The 12,543-nt window shown below is 42.1% G+C and overlaps 2 protein-coding genes across 4 annotated transcripts; one reads left to right on the top strand and one right to left on the bottom strand.

The window, feature by feature from the left end:
- Positions 1 to 263: 263 nt before the first annotated feature.
- On the bottom strand, positions 264 to 3,768 carry LOC148339585 (keratin, type I cytoskeletal 18-like). The gene is made up of 8 exons (XM_088292255.1): positions 3,368 to 3,768; positions 2,924 to 3,006; positions 2,363 to 2,519; positions 2,128 to 2,289; positions 1,925 to 2,050; positions 1,143 to 1,363; positions 874 to 908; positions 264 to 600 (listed from the first exon to the last, which is right to left on the bottom strand). Exons 1-8 carry the CDS (start codon positions 3,719 to 3,721, stop codon positions 437 to 439), a joined length of 1,302 nt encoding a protein of 433 aa, XP_088148381.1. The 5' UTR covers positions 3,722 to 3,768; the 3' UTR covers positions 264 to 436.
- Positions 1,133 to 11,609, top strand: LOC148339584 (intermediate filament protein ON3-like). 3 transcript variants are annotated; one of them, XM_088292258.1, is made up of 11 exons: positions 1,133 to 1,410; positions 3,559 to 3,798; positions 4,658 to 4,773; positions 5,470 to 5,678; positions 5,754 to 5,814; positions 6,871 to 6,966; positions 7,035 to 7,199; positions 7,269 to 7,394; positions 10,143 to 10,363; positions 10,628 to 10,653; positions 11,124 to 11,609. In XM_088292258.1, the coding sequence occupies exons 2-11, from the start codon at positions 3,780 to 3,782 to the stop codon at positions 11,318 to 11,320; spliced, it is 1,236 nt and encodes a 411-aa protein (XP_088148384.1). In that variant the 5' UTR covers positions 1,133 to 1,410; positions 3,559 to 3,779; the 3' UTR covers positions 11,321 to 11,609. The 3 variants fall into 3 exon arrangements, with proteins under 3 accessions (XP_088148384.1, XP_088148385.1, XP_088148383.1); XM_088292259.1 differs by having other exon boundaries at positions 1,133 to 3,722; XM_088292257.1 differs by lacking the exons at positions 1,133 to 1,410; positions 3,559 to 3,798 and having other exon boundaries at positions 4,294 to 4,773.
- Positions 11,610 to 12,543: the final 934 nt, after the last annotated feature.

The raw sequence follows: 12,543 nt of genomic DNA, 5'->3' as shown, positions 1-12,543 counted from the left end.
AACAATTAAATGCTACGATTGAAGTTGACTTGTATCCACCTGTTGCTATTGAATAATAACTTTGTATTCACTTAAAGAGGCCCGATCTAAATTTGTGAGGAATGCAAGATCATAATTTTAGTATTTATATACTTTTTGTGTCTTTTTTGTTTGGTGGATTTAAAAATATGTGCCTTGGCTCAATAAAGGTTTGGAAACATTGCATTTAGAGAGCGTGATGATGAGACTCAAACCAAACAATTGTCACACAGAAGAAAAGGAAATTTGATATAGAAATGAATTCTTTATTTTGCAACTGTAGGAGTGACATCAAAAAAAGGAACAATATCATTCTGATTTGACCAGAATTTCGATTGATTTGAAACCCCTTGTTCAATCTTTTTCCTCATCGCCCTTTTCCTCCTCAGATGAGGAAGATGAGGAAGAGGAGCTCTTCTTAATTTTGAGTTTTTTCTCGACAAGCAAAGCCGTCGTCATGCTCGGCCAAAACTTCTTCCTTAACTTCAAGACATCCTGGGGGAGCTGATTCATTTTCTTGCATCAAAACTTCTCTTGCCGCTTCCTGCTCCTCAGAGACGTCCCCGTCAGGCTTTTGCTGGTCTTTGGGAGAAAACGAACACAAGGTCAGATTTCCTCTCACACCTGCAGAATATTCTACTCGTCCATCTCGCTTTTTAATTTGGAAATGTGACCCGGAAAATGCAGTCAAGTTTAATTCAAATAGTTCACATGCACATAAATAGGACACCTGACCCCCAAAACACACTGAGCTACTACCCCCACCTCTCTGATATGATGAGGGTTAGTTTCTCCTTCGCTCGAGATCAGGTCACTCATGCTTGATTTGTTCTACCAACTTGATCCAGCACTTACCGTGGCGCAGATCATCCTCTAAAGAAAAGTCCAAGCTGTCGGGGAAGAACAGGATTCATTATGAATGCGAAACATCAAAATGACTCAGACATGATATGACATGAGGAAAATAAAACGGTCACAATAAAAATATAAATGATAAAAAAAAGATCAAATGTCAGCACTGAATAATAATTTGCGGCCATGAAGTAGGCTAACCCTAAAAACAAAAATAAATTCACTCATACATAGAAACCTACGTCATTTTTTTTTTTCTGACGTCAGCCCACCTGTCGACATTGCCGGACATCAGCTGCTGGTAGTTATTGATCTCGGCCTCGAGTCTCATCTTGACACACAGCAGGTCCTTGTTCACTTGCATCTGGTTCTCCGCATGTGCCCTCACCTTCGTCAGTTGCTGCTCCAAGTCCAAGATGGTCCGGTTGAGCGGGGCTAGTCGATGCCCGTTCTCCAGCTTGGTGAACCTCAAGCTTTCCCCCAGATTGTAAATCTGCAGATCGTCAGTTAAGGGCGAAAATGTTCCAAAAGTCACGGCAGGTACTTCATCGAGTATTATTGAGACAGACTTCACGTAATAATCATTCGACGGCTCCTTTCATACCATTAACGACCTGCGGTGTTATTGAGGCCTGGGCAGCGACCGCTGCGAGGTCCCTATTGTTTTCCTAGAGATTCTCATTATTATTCGACATAAAGACTCGCGTTTTTGATAACCTAAATGTAAACAAAACTCACCAAACTGCGCACACATCGGCTCTGGCGAAAAAGGTGATATTTTTGTTGTCGAGATATGCGAGTACTTAAAAAGAAAAAAAAAAGCGGTCTGCAGCGCCCCCTAGAGTGGTTCGTCAAAACCTTGCCCGGGTAAATTTGACTTAAGTGAGATGTAGTGAGTATTTGAAAGTACAATGTTGCACATTTACAGGGGTCATATCCCCCGCCCCCTCGTCCGACTTTGGTTTTGGAAAATCACCCGAGATAATTCAGCTCACCCAAATGAGAAAAAAAAAATGAATGGCTTTAAGGATTGTTAAATTTGCAAATGGCTCACCGTGCTGTGCGCACCCTGAACTTTGACCTCCAGATGTTGTTTCTGCTTGAGCAAATCTTTGAGCTCCATCTTGCCCGATTGCAGCGCTTCAGCGTTGTGAGCTTCTTCAACATTGATGTTTTCAAACTAAAAAAGAAATAACACAGTGAGGTGAGATGAGGAAAGCGACAGCGGAAGGGATTGCGAGTTTGGATGTCAGGTACCTTGCTTTGGTACCACTCGTCTGTCTCCTTCAAGTTCTTTGTAGCAAGTTTGTCGTACTGCCTGCGGATATTGTTGACAATCTCGGGCAAATTGGAGTTTGGAGTTTCTATTTCCACATTCAACTCGGAGTGCTTGATCTTCTCACGCATGTCGTCTACTGCCTACAAACACGAGACACTCGGGTTGCAAAGTGGATTCGACTTTTTATCTGTTGGTGTTGATGTTGAGACTGACATTTTTGTGGTCCTGCTCAAAAATGGCCCGTTCATCCTTCATCAGATCGATCTCCTTCTCCGTCTGCTTGTTGCTCAGCTTGGTGTCCTCGATGTTTTTCTTCAGCTCATCCAGATCGTTTTCGATCGCCTTCCGCGCCTTCAACTCATCGGCGAGCCTACCGTTCAACGACAGGAATGGAATAATTGCGTTATCGAAGTCCGCAAAAGTTGAAGCAAGCCAACTGAATTCTTCTTGGTGTCTTCAGACTTTTCTCCCCCAATCGCAAAAATCTGTTTCAAGTCTACGTTTTTAGATACGTTTAAACGTAACCTGAAGAAGCCAAATGAAAAGGAAAATCCAAACAGCTTTTTTCAGGTAGAGAAAATTTTTAAACTGAAGAAGCCAAATCAATTTTTAAATTGTTCTGAAATTCTGAACTGAAGAAGCCTTTTGGACTAAAGGTAAAAGGTCTCACGCAAAAAAAGAAGAGTCCTGTTGCCTTGATTCAACTTTTGTCGATGACTGAGAATCGACACGGACATACTTTATCTAATTTTATTTTCTATTTTGAATACTGACTTGTTCAAAAAATCAGCGTTTGCCAGTTTGGTGTTGTCAATCTGAAGCAGAATCTTGGCATTGTGCATGGTGACGTCCTTTATCTGAACAAGAAAAGACACATGAGCAAGATGAACTCAACCGGTGATTCGCAAAACCTGCATGAAAAATTATCCAATTTGACTGAACTGGTCTGAAAATTGTAATCAAGTTGCGAGAAGCCGACAAGAAGCAACGGACGCCCCTTCACGGGGTTGTCATTGTTTGCCACAGAATGGCGGCAAATCACTGCTTTTGTCTCAGTGTAGCCCCTCAACTCACTTCATCATAGTTCCTTGGCACCGAGATGCCACGAAATGGCGGCAAAGCAAATACTTTTACCTCTTTGACCAGCGGTGAGATTTTCTGCAAAGGTTATCACTTTAGTAGCCTAGTGAAACATTATTGGATCAGAGAAACGTCCACCTTATTCTTGAGGTGACTCAGTGGCTTTTCAAGCTCTTCCCAGTCGCGAGCTTCTGCTCTTTTTCTTTTCACCAAAATCTCATCGATCTCTTCCTTGAGCTGCTGGTTCTCCTTCTCCAACTGCTTCACTCTGCCCAGGTAGCCGGACAGCCGATCGTTCAATCCTCGCAGGGTCTGTCTGTCATCCGCAGGGCCGACGGAGGTCGCGGCAGGAGCGGTTGCACGGGCGGGAGCGGAGTCCCGGTCCGTCTCGTGACGCAGCACATTGCGCAACCCCTCCAAGCTGGTCACCGACGACCTGGAGCCTCTTCCGCCCGCCCCGCCGAACATGCTTGCAGAGGTGTTGGAAGGCATGGTGAGATGATGAGCTCGAGAATGCAAACGCTCTGTGACAGGACAGCAACGAAGCTTGATGGGGACGACCAATCCAGGTGGGGTTTTATAGCACTTTTACGCCCCCCCCCGTGATGCTATTGGCTCCTGGGTAACATCCAAGCAAGGGAGTTCAAAGCTCAAATTCAGGTTTTTCATGTCTTGCGTACTTTTTGCTAAGTCTTTCTTTCTTTCCTTTTTCTGTCTTTCTGTCTTTCTTTCCTTTACTCCGATATAAATGTTTTTTATGTTAATGTGGCTAGAAATAAATATACAATGAAAATATATTTACTTGTGTGGACTTTTTCATTTTTCTTTTCTTCTATATAAATGCTTTTTATGTTAATGTGGCTAGAAATAAATATCAAATTAAAATAAAATAAAATAAAATATTTTTACTTTTACGTACTTTTTTCTCTTTCTTTCTTTCTTTCTTTCTTGCCATCATTAATGCTTTTTATGTAAATGAGACTAGAAATACACGTAAAATGATAATATTTCTACTTTTGCGTATTCCTTCTTTCTTTCTTGCTTTTTTCTTTATTTTTCTCTTTATTTATCTCTACATTTATCTCTGTATTTCTTTCTTTCTCTCTTCATTGCTGGCTTGCTTCGATGCTTTTTCTGTGAACGTGACTAGAAATAAATGTACAATTAAAATAGTTTTACTTTTGCGTATCCTTTCTTTCTTTCTGTCTACTTTTGCCACCCACACTCTTTCCTCTTTGGATTGGATGCAGGCAAAGCTGGAGGGAGGCAACAAGTGTGTCCCTCCCCCGGCTTTAAATGGATGTGAGCCAGTGAGCTGAATCCATCCTGCTCCGATACTTTTAGTCGTGACTGTTTGATTTCATTGTGCTCGGCGCGTCACGATGTCCAAAAGCAAAGATTACAGCAGCCAGTCGTTCTCCCCCGCAGGCAGCGCGACGCCGGCGAGAAGCTACCCGAGCAACAACGTCCACTCGGCGGGCAAGTTCAGAGAGAAGGACGACATGGTGGGACTCAATGACAAGTTCGTCAAGCTGATTGAAAAGGTCAGTTATCTTATTGACAATTTGACATACTTATTTGGTGTAAGCCAAGCGATGGTCAAAGTTTTCTTCCACAGGCAGAAAAATTGTTTAGGAAACATGAAAAAAAAACATCCCAACACATATTGCCGTATTGGTTAACGTATCCCAAGCAGTTGAAATGCATTGAAAAAAAAAACAAACAAAACGATTTTTATATTAAAAGGAAATCGTGTGGATTCAAATGTTAAAATCAGCAATTTTAAAATCGTATTTATTAAAACAGAGGGATATGATGTAACATTTAAATATTTTACAATTTTTTTAAATGTGTCTGAAACTTTAACTTTTTTTTTGCATTTTTAGTAAATAATTAACAATAGTGTGTGATCTACTAACATCAACAGTTTGAAAAAAGTAACAAGCTGATCTTAACAAAATAATGAGTAGCACTTAAAGATGTAAGAAGCCATCATTAAAGACATTTACCACGTCGTAAATCTGCAGTCCTATAACCAAAAATGTTGTATATTATGTTGGATTTGATTGTGGAAGTGAAAATCTACAGGTTAGTAAGTGACATTTTAGAAACTTCTCATCAATCTTTGTTCAAATATTCCAGTCCATGTAAAAAGGGAATTGATTCTCACGTTCCGTGATCATTATTTAGACATAGGTATTTTTATTTATGACCAACCATTGCCTGTCTTGGTTTGTCAGGTGAAGCACCAGGAGGATGAAAACAAAAAACTGGAAACAAAGTTGAAGATCCTCAAAGAGCAGGAGGCTTATGAGGGCAAGATTGAGGGCGTGGTGAAGCAAATGGAGACGGGGCTGACGCAACAGATTGACAAATTACTCAGTGACCAGTCCGAACTTGAGGATGAGCTCTTTCACAACCAGGAGGAGGCCGAGAACAGCAAGAAGAGGTGAGATCTAAATATCGCTGACACGTCCTGTCTACTACTACCAGTGCTACAATTCTGATTTCCTTTTGGCCTCAGGTATGAAGATGAGTTGCTGAAGAAAGCAGAATTGGAGAATGAATTTATTGTCACCAAAAAGGTACTGCAGCTACTACTGTTGCTTGTACAGTATGACTGTTTCCCCCAACACTTATAACACACTTTTTAAGCATTTTTTAACACAAACAAAAATTGCAAACATAAAAAATGTTAAAAAAAAAAACTGCACATATTGCAATGGCTGTGGTTTTAGTTTGAGATTGTTTCACACAACAAAGAAAATAAAGTGCATTGTGTATCACAATAGCACATCTACGATAACAAAATTATTCATTAAAAGTATGACAAAATTAATTAACAAACGGCAACATGTCAATGTTAGCTAATTTAAAATAGCCTACCATTGTTAGACTGTATCATAAAACCCTAGTGGTCAAGTATAGACATAGCAGCTTGTAGACTTTCAATCTTTTTATTGACAACAAACACACAATAAGAGTTTCCACACATAAGATGCCAAAAACTCACACCAAGTCACCCAAAAGGCAAACTGGCTAACAAGTTAGCTAACTTCGTGCTGCCATTCATTGACATCGACATCACTTACCAGGCTAGGCCACGCCTTTCAAAGCACAGTTACTATGAGTATGGCGACCCCAAGTGGACAAAAATAATACCTGCACCTCACATGCATGTTGGTTATGGTTAAAATACTTGTACATGTTTATCTGGTTAGTCGGTTAATTCATCGGAAAATTGGTAGAATATTAAATTTTTTTTTTTTTAAATCGCACTGATCAGGCGTGGAGAGGTGGAGGAGCTCAGACAGGTGAGATGGAACAAGACCATTTAAAGATTTAAAGCCAAATAAAATAATCTTAAAATGAACAGTAAAATGTACAGGGAACCAGTGACGGAACTCCAAAGTTGGAGTTATATGCTCGATCGTAAAAGCTCCAATCAGGAGGCGAAGAGCAGCATTTTGGACCAACTGGGGATTTTTGAAGGAGGACTGGCTAACTCCAAAATAAAGTGCATTCCAGTAATCCAGTCATTTATTTGTCATGACTGCACAACTGACGTTCAATCACTGCGTTAGGACACTTCTGAATAATAAGTCCTGTGTATCATGGATGAAAATTGTACTTTACAAAAGGATGCAGATGAAGGTCACTTGGAAGCTGTCAATTTGGCTCTGGAGTTGGAAGATCTGATAGGCCAGCTGGATTTCCTCAGGGTTGGCTATGATGAGGTAACAAGGCGGTTAATTCCCAGTTTAGTTTTGACCCCCCCTCACTAAAATTGCGGCTCTGCTCGCAGGAGATCAAAGAGCTGGAATGTCAAATCCAGAACGAGACGGTGGTGATACGAGAGAACGCCAAGCCGTGTCTGGACATGAATGAGATTGTCGAGAATGTCAAGAGCCAATACGCCAACGTTGCTGCTCGCACCAGGGAGGAGGCCGAACATTGGAACCGGAAGAAGGTGGGGAGGAGGACGGTACAAGTCAAAAGATGGTTATTAACCCTCTTGGTTGGTTTCTCTTGCGTTTAGATGGATGTGATGGTTTTGAAAGCAGGACAGCGAGAGCAAGAAGTGAGGGCTATACGAAGGGAGATCTCAGACATGGTGCGTTGCATTCAGAGGCTGAGTGGAGACCTTGAGGCCCTCAAAAGAAAGGTTTGTTTCCAAATGTGGCAAAAGTAGTCACTTTTAAGTACAAGTACACATACAGAAAAATCTTTTTTTCTTCTTTCTTCTCCTGAGGCTTGGCTGCCCCTTTTGCAACCTTCTCTTCCTTATACTGCATCTCAGCAAACAAATGTCAACTTTAATGGGTGGATAATTAATCGTTTTGACGAGAAGCTTTTGAAAGTTACCTGATAAAGTGTAACCTGGCTTTCAAGGGACTCATTTGAATGGCAAACATTCTTCAGTGCTTCCTATCATTTTATCTGTACAGATAAAAAAAAAAATGCTTTTCCAGATGGGTGACAATTTTAATTGAGTGTCGTTTTGACTGAGCTTTATTTTACTGAGCAACAAAGCATTCAATAGTTATGGCGTCACAGTCTTTTTTACTTTTTTTTTTAGATCAAATTGTAACCCCCCATTGATGGTTATGATAAAGCAGTCCTTCTGTTAAGCCCCCCCCCCTAACAAGAAGAAAACAATTTGCGCCCCCACCCCACCCACTCTCCGCCGCAACTATAAAGAATGGCTTGTTCATTGTAAAACACAGCTACACCGTAGAGTTAATACTCGCAGCATATAATGGGCAATGAGAGCGCCACTGCCAACTACTGGGGTGGAGGTGGAATTACACTTTATTGTAGTCCGGCAGGAAAAAAAGCATGTTCCCCAGGGTCACACGGGCCCCCATCAACATCACACCACGCTTCCCCAGGGGGCCCCGCACACCCCCCCAAACAAAAGCAGAATCTTGGACCACCTACTGATGGCCTCTTCTGACGCCGACAATAGAGTGTCTAACGTTTATTTAGCCAATTAACAAACAGCCAATTCTACGGCAACATCACATCAGTCAACTTGCCACACGTTCATCATTCATACTAAAGTGTCGAATTTGGTGATGGCGGCCCCAATTAGACAAAAATAATACCTGCACCCCCTAACCCTAACCCTAACCCTAACCCTAACCCTAACCCTAACCCTAACCCTAACCCTAACCCTAACCCTAACCCTAACCCTAACCCTAACCCTAACCCTAACCCTAACCCTAACCCTAACCCTAACCCTAACCCTAACCCTAACCCTAACCCTAACCCTAACCCTAACCCTAACCCTAACCCTAACCCTAACCCTAACCCTAACCCTAACCCTAACCCTAACCCTAACCCTAACCCTAACCCTAACCCTAACCCTAACCCTAACCCTAACCCTAACCCTAACCCTAACCCTAACCCTAACCCTAACCCTAACCCTAACCCTAACCCTAACCCTAACCCTAACCCTAACCCTAACCCTAACCCTAACCCTAACCCTAACCCTAACCCTAACCCTAACCCTAACCCTAACCCTAACCCTAACCCTAACCCTAACCCTAACCCTAACCCTAACCCTAACCCTAACCCTAACCCTAACCCTAACCCTAACCCTAACCCTAACCCTAACCCTAACCCTAACCCTAACCCTAACCCTAACCCTAACCCTAACCCTAACCCTAACCCTAACCCTAACCCTAACCCTAACCCTAACCCTAACCCTAACCCTAACCCTAACCCTAACCCTAACCCTAACCCTAACCCTAACCCTAACCCTAACCCTAACCCTAACCCTAACCCTAACCCTAACCCTAACCCTAACCCTAACCCTAACCCTAACCCTAACCCTAACCCTAACCCTAACCCTAACCCTAACCCTAACCCTAACCCTAACCCTAACCCTAACCCTAACCCTAACCCTAACCCTAACCCTAACCCTAACCCTAACCCTAACCCTAACCCTAACCCTAACCCTAACCCTAACCCTAACCCTAACCCTAACCCTAACCCTAACCCTAACCCTAACCCTAACCCTAACCCTAACCCTAACCCTAACCCTAACCCTAACCCTAACCCTAACCCTAACCCTAACCCTAACCCTAACCCTAACCCTAACCCTAACCCTAACCCTAACCCTAACCCTAACCCTAACCCTAACCCTAACCCTAACCCTAACCCTAACCCTAACCCTAACCCTAACCCTAACCCTAACCCTAACCCTAACCCTAACCCTAACCCTAACCCTAACCCTAACCCTAACCCTAACCCTAACCCTAACCCTAACCCTAACCCTAACCCTAACCCTAACCCTAACCCTAACCCTAACCCTAACCCTAACCCTAACCCTAACCCTAACCCTAACCCTAACCCTAACCCTAACCCTAACCCTAACCCTAACCCTAACCCTAACCCTAACCCTAACCCTAACCCTAACCCTAACCCTAACCCTAACCCTAACCCTAACCCTAACCCTAACCCTAACCCTAACCCTAACCCTAACCCTAACCCTAACCCTAACCCTAACCCTAACCCTAACCCTAACCCTAACCCTAACCCTAACCCTAACCCTAACCCTAACCCTAACCCTAACCCTAACCCTAACCCTAACCCTAACCCTAACCCTAACCCTAACCCTAACCCTAACCCTAACCCTAACCCTAACCCTGCCAGGATGGCCAAGTGGTCTAAGGCGCCGCGTTCAGGACCCAGTCTCCCCAGGAGGCCTGGGTTCGAATCTCGAATTTCCCCATTGTGGGACTAATAAAGGGCAAATTATTATTATTATTATTATTATTATTATGCATACGGCGTAGTATTCTGTAGTAGTTGTAGTATTCTGCGTGAAGTCTCAGATTCTATATGCCTTGAAAGAGCAAGTTTGTAACATTTAGCACATGTCATTTCCATATTCCTTCGCTTGTAGGAAGAGTCTCTGAAGAAGGACGTCAATGATGCAATCATGGAAGGCGACGAAAGCTTGGAGGGGGCCCACAAGGACATCGCCCAGCTGGAGGAGGCCCTGAGACGCGCCAAGCATGACTTGGTAGGCCAGGTTCGAGAACACCAAGAGCTGATGAACCTCAAGCTAGCCCTGGATATTGAGATCGCCACCTATCGCAAGCTGCTGGAAGGCGAGGAGATGAGGTATGCAGTAGTTGAACCAAGCGGGATGTACTCACGCAGCTTGTTTAAAAAAAAAATCCAAGACAGTAATGGAAAGTAATTTTTTATTTTCTTTAGTCTTTTTTTATTTAGTTGCTGTGCTCACATGTATCTGTACTTCAGTAGTAGGGCTGAATTATTTGGATTTTTTTTTTTAATCCAACTGTCTTTACTACTATTTAAGTACAGAATGCAAGTGCTTTTGCTGAAAATTGATCAATAGTACTACTTTTGTTCTCTTTGCAGAATGAACAAACTGATACACAACTCAGGTGAGAATCCATCTGGAGTGACAGTCCAAAGTGACAAACAGTCCTGTGCAAAAACACACACCTAGTATTTTTAACGACCTATTTCTATTATCCTTTCCGACTTATTTGTGAGCTGCAGGGAAATTGTAGTAAATAAAATACTCTCCCAACAAATAGCATTGTTCTCACGGTCACGATACTTGAACACAAACGGTGGCGCAGCACATGTAAACAGGCAATATAACAATACTCGCAAGCATATATTATTTGTCCTCTGTGAAAAATGACAATGAAAAATCTCTTTTGCGCTGTACTACAGTTGAGACGGAAATAGTTCTGTGTTTTTTTAGGTATAGAAAGAGACAAAACTGTATTTCAAACAAATCCTGCATTCATTTTATTCCAGCATTGTGTGCCACTAAATCCAAACCTCTCTTTTGCTCAGATTTCTAAAAACAAACCAACCAATCCACCTCCTTACTTGCACGCAGAACTTCAGCTGCTTCCCCAGCGAGCAGCACGTGAGAAGCCGAAAGCTCCAAAACCAACCACGACCATCGCACCTTACCTCACCCAAGCGGCAAATACCCAGGCCGAAAGACGACTGCTCATCAAGGTGCGGGTGGAGGCAGGGAGAGTGCTGTCCCAAAGTTGCCATTACACAGATGATTGCAAGAGCCAAGTGTGAATTTGGGAATCAAGATTGAGTGCACATTTTTGGTTGTTTCTGTATTTTTTTAAAACATTTATTCTCATCTTCGGGTTTGGCTTCAGAAATACACAAAGACAAATATGTGTTTGGGTGGATTAATTTGGGCAGTAAAGCAGTACTTGTTTATGAATATGATTTATTTGGCTAAATGTGACATATGGCTCAATAATTGTGGCTTTTAGTTGGTTCATTATACATTTGTTCATTCGGAGTGGTTTGTCTTATCTAAAATAAATAAATAAGATGACTTGCTTTGTCACTACAATCACTGACTCAAATTGGAAAGAATGTATTTGCACGGGAATCACATACAATAAAAACCTGTTTGCAATATAATCAAAAAGAGATGGCTTACCGTAAAACAGACAGCAGAAAACATGCCAAGTACTGCTAATCGCTACAAGCGGATGTTTTCAATGTCGGTCTGCTGGCTGTGGCTGGGTTTGAAAACCTAACCCTAATTTTAAACCCTACTTTGAAATCCTCATTTGAAACGGCAACCCGAGTATAAAACTCAAATCTGAAACGTCAATGCTAATTGAAAACCGTACTTAGAAACCCTAACCCAAATTTAAAATATCACCTGAAATCTTTCAAATTAGTCTGATGGACGTTTTCCCAAATTGATGTCAGCCGGATGCCACTCAACTACATCAAATATCTTATTAATTGGGAATGTGGTGAGTGGTGTGGACAGAACCGAGAAGGATTAAGATGTGCTTTCAAAGTGCTTATATCTCCGATCAGCGACGGACATGCTCCGAAAGGCAACACTTGTGAGTTGTTTCTGGCGCCCCCCAGGGGTCAGTGTTGGAACCAAAATTGTTTCGACTGTTTTACATTAAGTTACTGTTAATGATTTATGCAACGTGAAATATTTTGCTTCTGGTGATAAAACGCACCGTATTTTGGATATCATTTCCGAATCAGAATTCAGGGAAGAACAAACAATTCAACAAGTACAAGACAACGTGATGTGGAAATGTTAAAACAATCAACAACGTAAAACTACAATAGGAGATTGAAATATAAAGTACATTAAATACCTGGGGAAAATTGTTGGCAATAAAATCTGCTCGAAACAATTTGTTCTTTTGTTATATACACGGTGGAAATAATCAAGGGGCAAAAAAATTGTTGTTGACTCAAACTCTGTCATATTCCTTCCAGCGTCTCAGCCTTTGTGACATGTGTTCTTC

Source organism: Idiotropiscis lumnitzeri, chromosome 3 (assembly GCF_059441095.1).
Source record: "Idiotropiscis lumnitzeri isolate Australia: NSW breed Sydney's pygmy pipehorse chromosome 3, RoL_Ilum_1.0, whole genome shotgun sequence".
Classification (NCBI taxonomy): domain Eukaryota; kingdom Metazoa; phylum Chordata; class Actinopteri; order Syngnathiformes; family Syngnathidae; genus Idiotropiscis; species Idiotropiscis lumnitzeri.
The sequence above is the reverse complement of the archived record's forward strand: the minus strand, read 5'-3'. Positions and strand labels throughout refer to the sequence as shown.

What these genes read in the sequence shown, in the direction of transcription:
- LOC148339585 (XM_088292255.1), bottom strand. Translation starts at nt 3,721, where the DNA reads ATGCCTTCCAACACCTCTGCAAGCATGTTCGGCGGGGCGGGCGGAAGA. An exon ending in AACGCTGATTTTTTGAACAA is followed by an intron (nt 2,520 to 2,923) that starts GTCAGTATTCAA and finishes GTTGAACGGTAG; the next exon opens with GCTCGCCGATGAGTTGAAGG. An exon ending in ATGTCCGGCAATGTCGACAG is followed by an intron (nt 909 to 1,142) that starts GTGGGCTGACGT and finishes CTTCCCCGACAG; the next exon opens with CTTGGACTTTTCTTTAGAGG.
- LOC148339584 (XM_088292257.1), top strand. Translation starts at nt 4,612, where the DNA reads ATGTCCAAAAGCAAAGATTACAGCAGCCAGTCGTTCTCCCCCGCAGGC. An exon ending in AATTTATTGTCACCAAAAAG is followed by an intron (nt 5,815 to 6,870) that starts GTACTGCAGCTA and finishes ACTTTACAAAAG; the next exon opens with GATGCAGATGAAGGTCACTT. An exon ending in TCAGGGTTGGCTATGATGAG is followed by an intron (nt 6,967 to 7,034) that starts GTAACAAGGCGG and finishes CTCTGCTCGCAG; the next exon opens with GAGATCAAAGAGCTGGAATG.